The following is a 14,797-nucleotide window of genomic DNA, read 5'->3' as shown; positions in this document are numbered from 1 at the left end:
CATAGCACCTTAACCACTTTACCACTAGAGCATTTTGCTGTCTTACGTCTGGGCCACTTTTTGCGATTCGGCGCTGTGCAACTTTAACTGACAATTGCGCGGTCGTGCGACACCGTACCCAAACGAAATTGACGTCCTTTTTTTCCCACAAACAGAGCTTTCTTTTGGCGGTATTTGATTACCTGTGCGATTTTTACTTTTTGCGCTATAAACAAAAAAAGAGCGTTTATTTTGAAAAAATAACAATATTTTTCACATTTTTTTATATAAAATTCCCCCCAAAAAAGATGTAAAAACCAATTTTTTTTTTAAATTTTTGGCCAATTTGTTTTCTGCTACCCATGTTTGGTAAAAAAAAATCGCAATAAGCGTATTTTGATTGGTTTGCGCAAAAGTTATTGCGTTTACTAACAAAGGGAAAGATTTATGTCATTTTTGGTGTTTTTTTTTTTTTAACGAGTAATGGCGGCGATCTGCGATTTTTTTTGCGGGACTGCGACATTGTGGCGGACAGATCGGACCCTTGACTGACATTTTTGACACTTTTGGGGGTACCAGTGACATTACTGCAGTAATCAGTGCTATAAATATGCACTGTTACTGCAAAAATGACACTGGCAGGGAAGGGGTTAATTTTATTGGAGAGGGAGGGGTTAATGTATGCCTGGTGCTTACTGACTTGTGGGGGGGGGGGGGAGGTGACTGTGTGAGACAGGGACAGATCGGATGTCCAGCTATGCTGAACACTCCGATCTGTCACTCCCTGTCACTGAGGAGATCCGCCCGCTTGTGTTTACACAGGCGGGCGGATCTCCACACTAGATCACTGACGATCGGGGCAGAGCAGCGGCGATCGCCGCTGCTCCTCCCCTGGCCCGACTCCCGCTGTGAATGAAAACAGCGGGAGCGCGCCTCCGGCGGCGCACGAGCGCCGCCTACAGGGGAGGAGTCTGGCGACGTAGGTCTACGTCGTCAGACGGGAACGAGCCACTTTGCTGCGGTACTATTCCAGTACTTAGCGGTAAAGTGGTTAAAAAACCCTATAATTTTGTATTTCTGTTTTTTGATTAATCTTCTCAGGGTGCGGTGCGTTGTAACTATTTGTACACTCATTTATATATATATTCTTTAATCTATATATATATATATTCTTTAATCTCCAATGTGAGCTTCCAGAAGGGCAACCCGCTCACATCTGTCGTAGCGGTATCCATCCTGGTGCAGTCTCTCCGTTATTGTATACATGCGGCACACTGTGCACTGCACAAAACCTTCAATCTTGCTAGCACACATTTCCCGGTTACAACAATAATACAACTGATAGAGAAATTTCAGATGTTACTTACTGGACTGAAGACTTTGGTTATAATCTCCTGTTTTAAACTCTGGTTTTTAACTCACCACTTGGTCAGAGATCCAGTAAACAAGAAGGTGGCAAGCTCAAGGAAGAGCAAGCTCAGAAAGGAATCCTACAGAAAGTTATATAGGACCTGAAGCACCTGTGACCAATTAACAACTCCCCTTAATTAGTAGTCTGAAGGAAGGAAAGAAAGAAAAAAAAAAAAAGTGTTTTTCTGTGTTTAAAAACAAAATAAAAAGGCTGTGAATGGCTGCGCCAGAAAATATCTGTTACATTCTACTGACACCCAATTTTTGTGGAAGCCCCCAGTGGGACCCACTGCCAATTAGGCAGCCACTGACGGAAGTTCCTTTCTTCATTAATAAATACAATAGAACAATTTGCTTTCGATTTTCTATTTGATTCAAATGCAACAAACACCTGCAGATGAAGAATATGAATATATATATATATATATATATATATATATATATATATATATATATATATATATATATATATATATATATAGACACACGCACACACACACACACACACACACACACACACACAAGAAAACATGTTGAAAAAAGTTGAGTTGTTTCAGTAGGAAAAAAAAAACATTTAATTTTAAAACATCAACATATTTGTTACAAACATTGTTTCAACTGGTCCAATTCTACAACAAATTAACCATTGTTAAAATTATTTACAACATTTCAGTCTCCTAGCTGATGCTTTAATAAACTCTGCTATATAAATACAGTACTTTGACAAGACAAAATAAGGGGTGTTTGCATTATTTAATAATAAATCTATTACAAAAACCAAAGAGGGTACAGGAGACACAACCATTAAAGTTCTGCTATTCTCTGGTCTCGTTTAAGGAAATCACCGGAAGTCTTTATACTGCTGAATATATTCTACAATATGTACATGTTCTGTTGAAGTGTTCCCATTACCCCATGCAGTACAAGACCGCCATTTTGTGATTTAGACTACTTGGTTTCCACTAAAACAGCCAAGGATGGATTCTCATATAGGTTCAGTCTACAAATGGCGACCTGCATTGTCTTTTGGCAATGAGAACACATAAGCAGATGATTTACAACAAATGCAGCTACTATAACTAATATATGCAACAATGAATACATATGAGCCAGGATCCTGCAGGCCATCCAGTTTGACTCTAACCTTTCCTGAATGACTGCCCTTCAGCTAAGGTGTGCAGTGTATCCAGTTACCCAATATGTTAAAAAAAATGAGTCCATTCTGTCCCAGAATGCTTTGTACCGCTAACCTATGCGTCCTGATATTGAGGCTCTCTGCATCCCTATGTGCCTGGCCAATCTGAGCTATAGTTCAAGAGAGAAAACAGTGTAACCTCAACACCTAATGTACGCTTTCACAACACAATTACTGTAAGTGCGTGAAGAAAGAAGGTTTCGTCAGATGGTCTGCATTGCACCACAGCAACCAACCACACCTCGCCTTGCAGCAAAGATCTGATCGGTAAATGTGTTGGTAAGGTATATAATTACTTCCCTGTTTCTTGTTTTTTTTTTCCACTTCACTCTCCTATCATTAGCAGTGCTGACAAGCATGTAGTGAGCTTTTGGCCGAAATGTCATATATATATATATATACATACATATATATATATCTATACACACACACACACACACACACAACTCTGCAAAAGTACATTAGGCATTCAATAGATTTCCCACAGAAGATGATGATAGTATACAATTGGGTGCATGCTGCCTTAACAAGGGTGGGCTGTGCCTCAGTGAAACGCTGATGTAATAAAGCATCTACATGGTCTTCATCCTCCTCTGATGGAAGTCCTTTGAGTGCCTAATATACCTTTCGCTGTAATATTCCCTTTAGCTATAGTACCAAAGCCGAGACGAAGTGCTGATACTGCTTCTTGAGTTAACCATATATAAAATGAACATTTTGGCCAAAAGCTAACCTACTATACATTTTTAGATTAATAGTTAGGAAGACATCTGGTAGTTTTTGATAGTGCTGAAGCCCATGGCTATGTGCCTTGAAGTTTACCTGATTGACAAAAAGGGGTGCATGTGAGGTTAATACTGCTCTATAAATGTGAAGCAGATGGCTCAGTCCTGTCACACAATGGTTTTCTTTGTGCTTCCAGCCTTCGTAAAATTTAAGTCACCTTAGGTTGGCCCTATAAGCCCTGATGGTTGTCAAAAAGATGCACAAGGCTAGCAGAATGGGGAATGGCCACCTTATCAGGACATGCCTGAGCATTGTACAACCTAATAATTATATTCCCTCTTGATATCTAGTCTGCTTTAAAGGAGTTGTAAAGGCAGAAGGTTTTTATCGTAATGCATTCTATGCATCCCCCCCAACCTCCATAGTTTATGCTGTCCCCTTAGGTTGGCCCTATAAGCCCTGATCCTTGTCGAAAAGATGCACAAGGCTACCAGAATGGGGAATGGCCACCCTATCAGGACATGCCTGAGCATTGTACAACCCAATTATATTCCCTCTTCATATCTAGTCTGCTTTAAAGAAGTTGTAAAGGCAGAAGGTTTTTATCGTAATGCATTCTATGCATCCCCCAAAACCTCCATAGTTTATGCTGGGTTCCTCCCACAGCACTGCTCTCTGCCCAGGCTGTGCACAGTGCAGAGCTTACTGCTATTTTTACAAGGTAACATCTGGGTTTCTAAATGCATTTGGTACACACATACTGGTTTTATATTTTTGTGGCTATAGAGGAATACATTAAACCAAAATGTTTGTGCCTTGAGTTCACCTTTCAAACCTGAACACTGTTGAGGTAATGCAGACCATGTGAAGAAATCCTTCCCCCAGACATCTTAATTAATAAGGCCAACAAGCTCAGACCGATGACCACTGAACAAAGACAAGTGATGTCGTAACCAAATACCTTGTTGTGTTCTCCCAGTGGATGGTGAAAAACTAAAGATGGAACCTGTCTGGTTACTATTGTGGCCTGTTTGCTAAAATGATACAAACTGAAAAAAACAAATTAGTCTTCTAAACAGATCTTTCTATTAATGCCAAAGGGGTATAACTGGCTGGTGATGATTTACAGTTGTTTGAAAGAAGACATCCCAAAGCAGCCAATTTTAAACATCTAAGAGGAAATGAGACATGGAATCTAACAGCTTCATTCTGAGACTTTCTACTGGCCAGCCTCAGAACTAAAATAAAAACTATTTTTCCTTCTTGCAATCTGGCCATATGATACCTCTAACAAAACAAATAATTTTTTTCCCATCGATTTAACAGTTTAAGAAAACTGTTACATTCCCGACATGTGCCAGGAATGTAACTGTCACATTGGTTGTTCTCTCAACCAAACCATCAAATGGCTGTCATAACTGACCACATGTACAGCATCATGGCAGTTGAAGATCAAACCGAGGCCAAGATGGCAGCTTCCTTAGCTAAAAACATTAGGAGGGTTTAGTTCCACTTTAAACTCAAATATATGAGGATATTAAAGCGGAGTTCCAGCCTAACCGCACACTCACCTGTCCCACGGGCCAGCGATGCGCCGTCTTCTCCCTCTCTGCTCTGCGGCGCCAGCATCACTGATGTGGGCGCACCCGGCTTTGACAGTTTGCGGCTTCACAGCTGGGTACGCACTCCGCATGCGCGAGTTGCGCTATGCGTCATGATTGGCCGGCAATCTTCTGGGACCTCTGACATGTCCCAGAAGATTGCAGGGAGGGAGGGAGAGAGGAGAACTTCCGCTCAGAGCGCCGCGCCACTCCGAGCGGAAGTGGGAGCGGGTACCTGTCAAAACTAGGTACCCGCTCCCCCCCCCAAAAAAAAATGACATGCCAAATGCGGCATGTCAGGGGGTTAGGACTATTTAAAGCGGAAGTTCCACTTTTGGGTGGAACTCCGCTTTAAATTCCACAATAGGTTTAAAATTTGTGTTTGTGCTCTAACAGGGGTATTCTAAAAATGCATCTGAAGGTGGCTTCTATTCAATAAACAGTGCAAGGAGTAATGTGCCAAAACCCACAGTAACCAATCAGAGTTCAGCTTACTGAAGTTTTTGAAAATGTATTCTGACTGGTTGCTCTGGGCACAGCACTTTGTGTTGGTTACTGCATTGCTCCTTGCACGGCTATAGTCAATGAACCCAAATTGTTCAAACAGACTAACTGCTCAAACATTGGCTTTCTTTTTTAAATCTCTTTACAAGCAATTAGAACTGAAAATGATTTAGTAGGGCAACGAAGGGAGCAATTATGACTGCATAACTATAGCAACCACATTTTATTAGATTACGTCAGATCCAGATTCTACTGACCTATTGCTCTGAGTTAATGACCTTTGCTTCAAGGTGCCGAAGTTGTAACTACCTCATTTCCTGTCTACATATGTTAAAGTAAGCCATTAGCTTAACTAGTAAAAAAAACTGTGACCATTTTTTTTAAATATACGCTACTGTGATTTTAAATAATAAAAAAAAAAAGCAAAGACAATTTTATATTCCCTAGCATTCTTATTAAGTATTTTCCCAGTATTAAATGGGCTGCAAAGGACAAGACTTTAAGTAAAATGGGGGCGGGTAGGTAGTTTAAAATCTCAGTTCATTAAAATAAGAAAGAAAAACTAAGTTTCCCCAAAAGACATAGGAAAACGACAGACAATAAAAACTATGAGAACTGTACAAACATATTCACCTCCAGTTGATAAAAAAATAGAGATATATCACAGCTCACGAACATATACAGATCTGTCAGCAGATGTGCCAATAAAAAAAGAAAAAAAAAAAAAAAAGTCTACTTGGACTTCCTCCGTTTGGATTGGTTGGGGTTGGCTCCAGATTCTGCAAGGAAAAAACAGTGGTTGGTTAACCTCTTCACTGCCAACAGGGAACAGAGCACTGGCACTGGCTGCCCCTCCGGCAGTCAAGGGGTTGACGTTGTAATCATTAGTAGCTTTGTAGCTCACATTGGGGACACTTTGACTGTTGGGGATCTTTTCTGAGGGTGCAGAGACTGTTTTAACATCCCAATGACAATTTATTGTATCCTTGCGCAAATAAACCAGACAGTATGCACTCAATAGGGTCTGCTCTACAAAGGGTAGGTACAGCACAATAATGCACCACGGTCACATTAGCTATCTGCAAGCCATTAGCAACATGAGCAAAGCAAAGCAATTTAATATAATTATTAATTCTATGAAACACACACGAAAGCATTACGCATACTGAAGTAGATAGCACATGAGCTGTGACCCATAGCAACCAAACCAATCACATTTCATTAGTCAATGTGTTGAATGGAGCTTTCTCTATACTATACCCCTACCAACACATAGGGCTTGTAGGAGGGGGGGGGGGGGTGGATGGGACAGAAGTGTGTTGGGGGCATCCCCTTCTATATATGCATGAACAAAATAGGAATGTGCCTTTTTAGTATATATGCCATGTACAATATATAAAAGGTCAAAAGTTTGTGGATACCCAACAATAAAACCTACCATACGGCCAAAAGTATGTGAATAACCCTTTAAATCAGTGGTCCTCAACCCTGGCCTACAGGGCCCACTAACAGGCCAGATTTGCAAGATAACTGAAATACATCCCAGGTGATATCATTTGCTGCTCAGTGATTGCAGTACTCTATAGTCTGCACCTCCCCAAGGTTAATACCTAAAATTTGGCCTGTTAGTGGGCCCTGTAGGCCAGGGTTGAGGACCACTGCTTTAAATGATCAAGTTTGGGGGTGTCTAGCAAAGGGTAATGCTTCAGCATGCCAAGATATATCACGGCCTGTTCTCACAACCTTGCCCAAGGCATTGCCAATGCAAGAAAAGGCAAAAAGTTTTGTTTCCTATGAGGCTGGTTCACACCACCATGCACCAAAAAGTAAAGATAGTGTGATGAGGGGGGATTGGTCACTGGCACCACTGCAACGCACTGCACACCAGAAGCTGTGAATAGGCCTGCCTTTCTCAACCAGGGTTCTGTGGAACCCAAAGGTTCCTCCAGAGGTTTCTGTGGGTTCCTTGAAAAGTGAACAATTTCTGTCTTTCAGATCGGTAACTAATAATCTTTTTATCTATCTGTAAGAGGGGAATTCTTCCCGCTGACCATAAATGTAAGGAGCATGCTTCCCAGTAACCATCATGCTAATGTACCATAGGCTGTAGATATAGTAATTAAAAGCAGGGGTTCCATGACACCAGGAAGTAATTTTTAGGTGTTCCTACATGGTATTCGGTTTGGGGAAGCCTGGAATAGGCCCTACAAACATGCGTTTCTAACCTTGTGTCAACAGTTTGGGAAAGGCGCTTTCTGGTTTTGGCAGAACTTTGCCCTTGTGTACAAAGCCAGTTTTATAAAAACATGCTTTGATGAGTTTGGCTTGGAAGAACTTTAATGGTCTGCACAGTCTTGAAAATAAACATCTTTTGGATAATTTGGAACACCAATTTGAACAAGGTCCTCCCATCCGACATTGATATCTGATCACAATACTCTTTATGCCAAATGGCCATAAATTTCCACATACAAACTCTTGTGGAAATCTTCCCACAAGAATAGAGGTTGTTTGTGATAGTCACATAGGGCAGTGGTCCTCAACTCCGGTCCTCAGGGCCCACTAACAGGCCAGATTTTAAGTATTACCTTGGGGAGATGCAGACTAGAGTACTGCAATCACTGAGCAGCAAATGATATCACCTGGGATGTATTTCAGTTATCTTGCAAACCTGGCCTGTTAGTGGGCCCTGTAGGCCAGGGTTGAGGACCACTGACATAGGGGATTGAGGTGGGGGGGGTACAGAGCAGATATAAATGCATGCTAATGATTTTGAATTAGGATGACCACAAAGGGGAGGAGGCAAATCCAAACAAATGCCCATGATTTTGGAATAAGATGTCCAACAAGCTCATATAAGGTCTGATGGTCAGGTCAACAAACTTTTGCAGAATAGTTTATACAGTATATGTTTTTGAGCACAGGACAGAGGCCAGAATAAAATTACAGGATAAGTTAACTTTTTAGAAAATAATAAATGTACATTTTTTTTGCAGGTTTTTGCAATCAGCAGGTCACTGTGCCATGCAGGTCTCCTGCAGATCTGTCAGTGTGCCTGTACATCCCGTACGGGCAAGCAGATACAATCTGACAGGAAGAATCAAATTAGTCATTGAGAACAACAAGCTGACAGCTGCAGAGGATGTTGGGGCTTGTAGTTTATTCACACACAGAGCTGAGTGAATGAATGACGTGGCCTTGTGGCGGTGCTGATTTCAAGAAGTGACAACTAGTCCCCGTACTGCTGTCACAGGGAGGGGGGAAATTGGGCAGCGGCTGCAGCATTGAGACCATGTTATATGCTCAACCCTAAAAATGGGTGAAATATGTAACATATTCCCAAAAGGTGAACTTATCCTTTAAAAGCACTATCCACTGAATTTTATTATTTTTTTTTTTTTTAACTCCCCCGAAACCTCCTCCTGGCAGCAGCATTTTGGCAAAAAAAAAAAACGCCTGATGCTTGTAAAAGTATTTACCGCGTTTGCCCATGTCAAGCATCTGTGAGTTAATTAATTTAATTGGCCAGATTAAAAAATGTATTCTGTCTATTGAAATAAATGAACGTTCACGTGCTTACAGTGCATAGAAGCTTCAAGCGTTTTTTCTGCCAAAAAGCTGATGCTCCAGGATGCATTGGCAGTGGGTTTTTTTCCCTGCCACTAAACTCTACTGCCTGAAAATGCTGCTAAAAGTCTAAGTGTGCATGGACACATAAGATAACATGCAGGGGAGTTTAGAGGCAGGGAAAAAAGAATGCCTGACAGCCTCCGGAAGAAGCTTCAAAATGGCCCAGTGTGCATGAGACCTTAATGTTTTACTGAATCATAAAAACTTCAATAAAGCCAACGTGCAGCCAAAAATCACAAACAGAAAAATCAGCTCAAGGAACATAGCTTACAGTCAGTAGGATGTGTTCCTTGTGCTGATTTCTTTTCGGTTAGTGAAAATCTTCCTCTGTCTTGTCAACGCTCACCCACCTGCTCACGGAATCTTCTGGCAAGGTGGGGGTTAATACAACTAACAGGCTTTCACAGGTTCTCATCCAGAAAGCCTAACTATGCCTGCCCAGCCATTCCATTCATAGAAGCAGTACTAAAGTTTCTTTGAATGAAAACAGGATCTATGAATGAAGGGGGTGGAGCTAGCAATCAACCCATCCTCCATTCATAGATTGTGTTTCATTCACAGAAGCTGTAGTGTGGCTTCTATGAATGAAACAGCTGGGCAGAAATCACAGTCATATTCAGGCTGTATAATGACAGCCCTGTTAGTTGTATTACCCCCCGTTGCACCAGAAGAATGCCGAGGAGGGGAGGCAGGACGAAGGAAGATTTTTACTAACAGAAGAGGAATTGGTACAAGGGACACATCCTACTAACTGTAAATGATGTCCCTTGTATCGATTTGTCTGTTTGTGATTTTGGCTGTACCTATGCATCAAAGCAAAATGAAGATCATAGTTTTGGACCACTTCATAAAAATACTGACCCAGTGGTGGTGGCTTGGGAAGCTGACACCAACACCATCAGCGTCATTGAAGACTTTGCTGCTAGTGTCTAGAATGCAGAGCTGGTGTGGGTCAAGTGACCCATCATATGTGCTTAAAGTCACATGATCCAGAAGTGCTGACAGAAGAGTGCTTACAATTAAGGAACCCCCACTCTGCATTCCTAATTTCTCAGCATTTTTCCAAAGCAGAAATAAACTCTAGGTGCCCGTCTGCTTTATATACCAATATGTTTAAGACATCACAGCAAGTCCAGTTGTTTACTGCAGGTAACAAACATGACGTTCTATGCCAGTGCAACCCCACAAGATCCCATTAAAAAAAACATTCAGGCTGTGTCCTCATCAGTCAGATTTGGTCCCATGCTGGCTCTCCAATACCCTATTAAAACCAAGCATTGCATCAGTGCCATCATTTTCAACACACAACTTTTAAAGTGGATTAGTCACCAGTGTACATATGCAGTCAAAGCCAGAGGAGGCGCATACAGGGTCTTCTTCTGCTTCATACTAGCCCACAAAGTAGAAAAGTTTCAACATGGGCAATCAATGGGAAGGTAAAGGGGCGAAGTATTGGTGGCCTAGACATGAGTGGGGGGCTGAGCCAGGCACTCCATCCACTGTCGGATCGTTTAAGTAGAGGAACTAGACCCCAATCAGGAAGCTGAGCTGCTCCAAAGGCATCCTGGTAAGGTCATGGTGGTGGTGATGTCACGGGAAGCTATTGGGTCGGCCAGATATGGCAATGTGAAAATCAGCCAAAAAGGGAAGTCCCCAGCGAGCGCCTGTCAGAGACACATATTAGCCAGGTGGCAAATTAACACTGGCCTCAAATATTCTCTTTAAACAGACCCTCAGAATTTATATTTGTGGAAACGTGACACTTGTAAGCCACAGATTGTGACGAGACCACTTAAAAGTTCTCCTCTCTCACAGTCTCTGGTAGATCTCCAGCAGATTCTCCACAACCATCCATCATCCTAAACATGTTGACCTTGCAACAACCCGCTAAAATACATCTTGTATATCTACTGCATATCAGTTGGCTGGTTTCCTTCACCTTTCGCGGAAATGGATGTAGAGCTGGGACGGGCCGCACGCTTTCGTTGTCCAGTCTCCAAGATGTCTTGTGGGATGGGAAATTCCTCCACTCTGGAATTTCTACGACTTGGGGGCCTGGACCTTTCTTCTGGCTCACTAAATGGAATGAAATAATATCAGTGAGAAAAGAACACCTCTGTACAACAGGTCTGGTTTACGGTTTTCTTAATGTGTGTTTTATATCAGCGTTTCTCAACCTTTTTTCAGTCAAGACACCTTTTAAAACTCTGTACAATCTTGAAGTACCCCAAAATGTAAGAAGTGAACCTACACATTGCAGAAGCATCTACACATGTAGGCTAACCAACATTGGAGGTAATTTATACTTGCAAAGCAAATACACCTTTACCGCTGATACCGACTAGTGTTCCAAGGTTTCTCTTCTGTCTCAGTTTCATTCCCTCACTCAGCTAACATGACACCAGTGCAAATGGAGAGGGGCAAAAAAGGTTCTTGTGCTAGAGCTCCTCCTTATCAATCGATGACATCATCGGATACTGGCAGCTAGCCCACGCAGTGCCTAAGGTTGTATTGCTGCACAATAAAGACCTGTGGCCTTTTGTAGCAAAAAAGCAGACTTTATTCACCTATTGGCTTGTTGATCATTTTTGGGCAATTTTTTGGCATTTTGCCATGGCGCCCTGGTTGAAAAAGGCTGTTTGAGATGTACTTTGTTGCACTTTTGCAGAAAGCTCAGATCCCAAAAAAACAATGCAGGCCTTGCATGCACATGCAAGGAACCCTGATTTTGTAGCTCTGCTCCATCTAAAAGCAGCAAATCTAATCTTAAACAAAAAAAAAAAAAAAAAAAAAAAAAAGCACGATCAGTCCACAGGCGGTGTTTTTAAATGGGGGGCTACTAAAAGCTGGCTTCCCTAAAGAAAAGCAAAAGAAAATGCAGAAATGAAGGTAAACGTCTGTTTATGTTTGCTCTGATAATTATTTACCTGCGATGTCAAAGACAAACTGCAACATGCAGCATTACTTTAGAGTTGAACTCTGGGAGCCCTGCGGCATTGGTAGTTTTAATTTCTCCCTATAGTTCAGCTTTAAAGAAATGCTGCATGTTAGCTTTAAATTCATTTTTTACTGAGCTCATCTCCTCCCTCTGGGTTGTGGACAGTCCCTCAAAATCCTCACTTACAATGCAGGACTGCTAATCTTGCATTGTACATGATAGCATCAGAGTGCAACCACCTGTCGGAAAGCTGAATAGAAATAGCAGAGAGGGGGGGAAAGCCTGCTAGTGTGAAGATTAAAGTGGTTCTAAATGCATTAAGGTAAAAAAAAAAAAAAAACTTCCAATAACAGCTCACCCAAGTATCCCCCTTAAACACTTACCTGAGTCCTGTATCAATCCAGCGCTGTACCCCCTCTGCAGTTCTTCTCTCTCCTCTTACTGTATTCACAGGACACACAGGCAGCAACGGGAGCCATTAGTTCCTGCTGCTGTCAATCAAATCATGAGAAGAGGAAGTGGGGGGGCATGGCCGAGCCAAGATGTGTCTATGCTATGTGGGCACTCACAGTACAGGAGAAGGGGACAGTGCTGGGGGAATCCAGAAAAGGAGATAAGCCCCTGCTCTGTGCAATACCATTGCATTTACTTCTGCAATGTGGGAGGAGCCCTGTTGCATAGGTCTATTTAATTGTTCCCCGAAGTTGAGTTTTAATAAACTGAATGCTTAAAGTATTACTAAACCCCGGAACCTGCATTTACTATAGTTAGACTCCCACAGTGCACAGAACATGGAAATGCAATTATTTTAGTAAATATAAACTGCTAAATACCTTTTCTCATCAGCAGTATATAGCAGTCTTTGTGTCTAGTTAAAACTTGTTGGAGGAGTTTTCATTCTCCTCTGAATGTCTTATGAGAATGGAGGACCCCTGACCCTCTGTCTGGACAATGCTGATTGGCCCTGTGCTGATCACATGCACTCTCCCAAGAAAAAAAAAATGTCTCTAGCAATACACACCAAAATGAGCATGTGCCTCTTGTCCCCTAGCTCTGTAAATATCAGGAGATATATTGGAGACAGTGGAAGAAGGAGGATCAGGGAAGTCAGGATGAAAAAGCCTTTTTACACAAAGCAGAGGATGAACCCCTTAAGTTTCACAGTGAGTATAACAAGCATGCTTTACTGCATATACAGACTGATTTTACAGTTGTGGGTATAGTAGCACTTTAAAGTACCACTAAAGGCTCCTTGTACTTGGTACTTGTCCTGTAAATAAGTACCAAATACAGTTACGATATGCACAAAAACAAAAAAAAACTCTCTTTACCTTTCCCAGGTAAATTTCTCCCTGTGTGTCTTACACACTCCCCCTCCTAGACATTGAAACTCACAGTAGGAGGATTCCAGCAACATAGGCAGTGCTGTCAATCCAGAAAGCAGCGGGCAGGACTAGCTGCAGCTACAGGCTTGTGAATCAAATGTGACAATGCAGATTACACTGCCCTTTGCAACACCTCATCCCACTGTATTGCAGTCAGGCACAGCCTATATGAGAGTGGCAACTCTGCTCTGAATTCAGGAGCAGTGCAGCATTGTTGCCACACCATCATAGGATGCTGAATTAGGTGGATTTCACTGGCAGGTTCAACATATATTTATGGACTGCAGGGGATCAAAGAGAAAACTAACTTAATATGAAGTGCTGCAGCTCCCTTTTGTATGCAAAGTCACAGGTCTACATTAAAGGAGTTGTAAAGTCAGAAGGATTTTTTAACTTAATGCATTCTATGCATTAATATAAAAAGCCTTCTATGTGCAGCAGCACCCCCTAATACTTACCTAAGCCCCATCTCTCTCCAGCGATGTCCACAAGTCCCTCGGCTGTTTGGGACTCACCCTCCTGATTGGCTGAGACACAGCCACGAAGCCATTGGCTCCACCGGCTGTCAAAGTCAATTAGCCAATCAGGAGAGAGAGGGGGCACGGGGCCGACCGGCAGCTCTAGGTCTGAATGGACACACGGAGCTGAAGCTCGGCTCGGTTGCCCCCATAGCAAGCTGCTTGCTGTGGGGGCACTCGACAGGAGAAGGGGGGCCAGAATAGCCCAAGAGCAACCCGAGAAGAGGAGGATCCGGGCTGTTCTGTGCAAAACCAACTGCACAGAGCAAGTAAGTAAACATATTATTTAAAAAAAAAAAAATGGACTTTACAATCACTTTAAATTGACCCTGTTGCCAAGTGAGGAAATCCAACAGTCCTCTGTACAAGAAGGTTGTTTAAACATAATCCTCCCGTGGACAGTATCACTACAGGACACAGTAGCATTGCTGTGTCAAAATTCGCTTTCTGGGTGGCCCTGTCAACACCCGGACTTCTTTCAAAAAATGTTCAATTGAAAAACAAACAGCCGAACAGCAGCTGCTTTCAATGAGATGAAACTGTTGCTCGGGTATTCTGCAATAGCTGGCAGTGCAGATTAGTCGATCTGAGCTGTAAAGCGCGTGTAGAGGAATCTAAGATTTGTTTTTCATTCAGCCAGCAAAAAATCTATCAGTGTATGGCCAGTTTAACAGCTATCTAGACAGTGATCATGTACCCCTCCCATTAGGGGTCCTGTGGGATGGTAAGTACCCTACTATATTACTATCCATTACTATCCATTGTTATAGGATTCTTTTTTGGAAACCCCCATTTAAATTCAACAAAGCACACAAAAAAATAACAAACTCACCACTCCATATTCTCTGGCATATCAGCATCTGAAAAGAAAAAAAAAAGATCATGAGATGACGCATATAATATTGCAGGAA

The 14,797-nt window shown here is 42.1% G+C and overlaps 1 protein-coding gene across 1 annotated transcript in view; it reads right to left on the bottom strand.

Annotated features, from left to right (window-relative positions):
* Window positions 1-5,526: 5,526 nt before the first annotated feature.
* Window positions 5,527-14,797, bottom strand: part of NCOA6 (nuclear receptor coactivator 6) — a 55,046-nt gene continuing 45,775 nt past the window's right edge. The window contains exons 11-13 of the mRNA XM_082271432.1: window positions 14,719-14,746; window positions 10,985-11,121; window positions 5,527-6,194 (exon numbers count right to left, since the gene is read on the bottom strand). Of these exons, the coding sequence (XP_082127558.1) occupies window positions 6,148-6,194; window positions 10,985-11,121; window positions 14,719-14,746 (212 nt within the window). The 3' untranslated portion in view covers window positions 5,527-6,147. The remainder of the gene's footprint in view (window positions 6,195-10,984; window positions 11,122-14,718; window positions 14,747-14,797) is intronic.

The sequence above is a fragment of the Pelophylax lessonae genome (assembly GCF_965119305.1).
Source record: "Pelophylax lessonae genome assembly, chromosome: 11".
Classification (NCBI taxonomy): domain Eukaryota; kingdom Metazoa; phylum Chordata; class Amphibia; order Anura; family Ranidae; genus Pelophylax; species Pelophylax lessonae.
The sequence above is the reverse complement of the archived record's forward strand: the minus strand, read 5'-3'. Positions and strand labels throughout refer to the sequence as shown.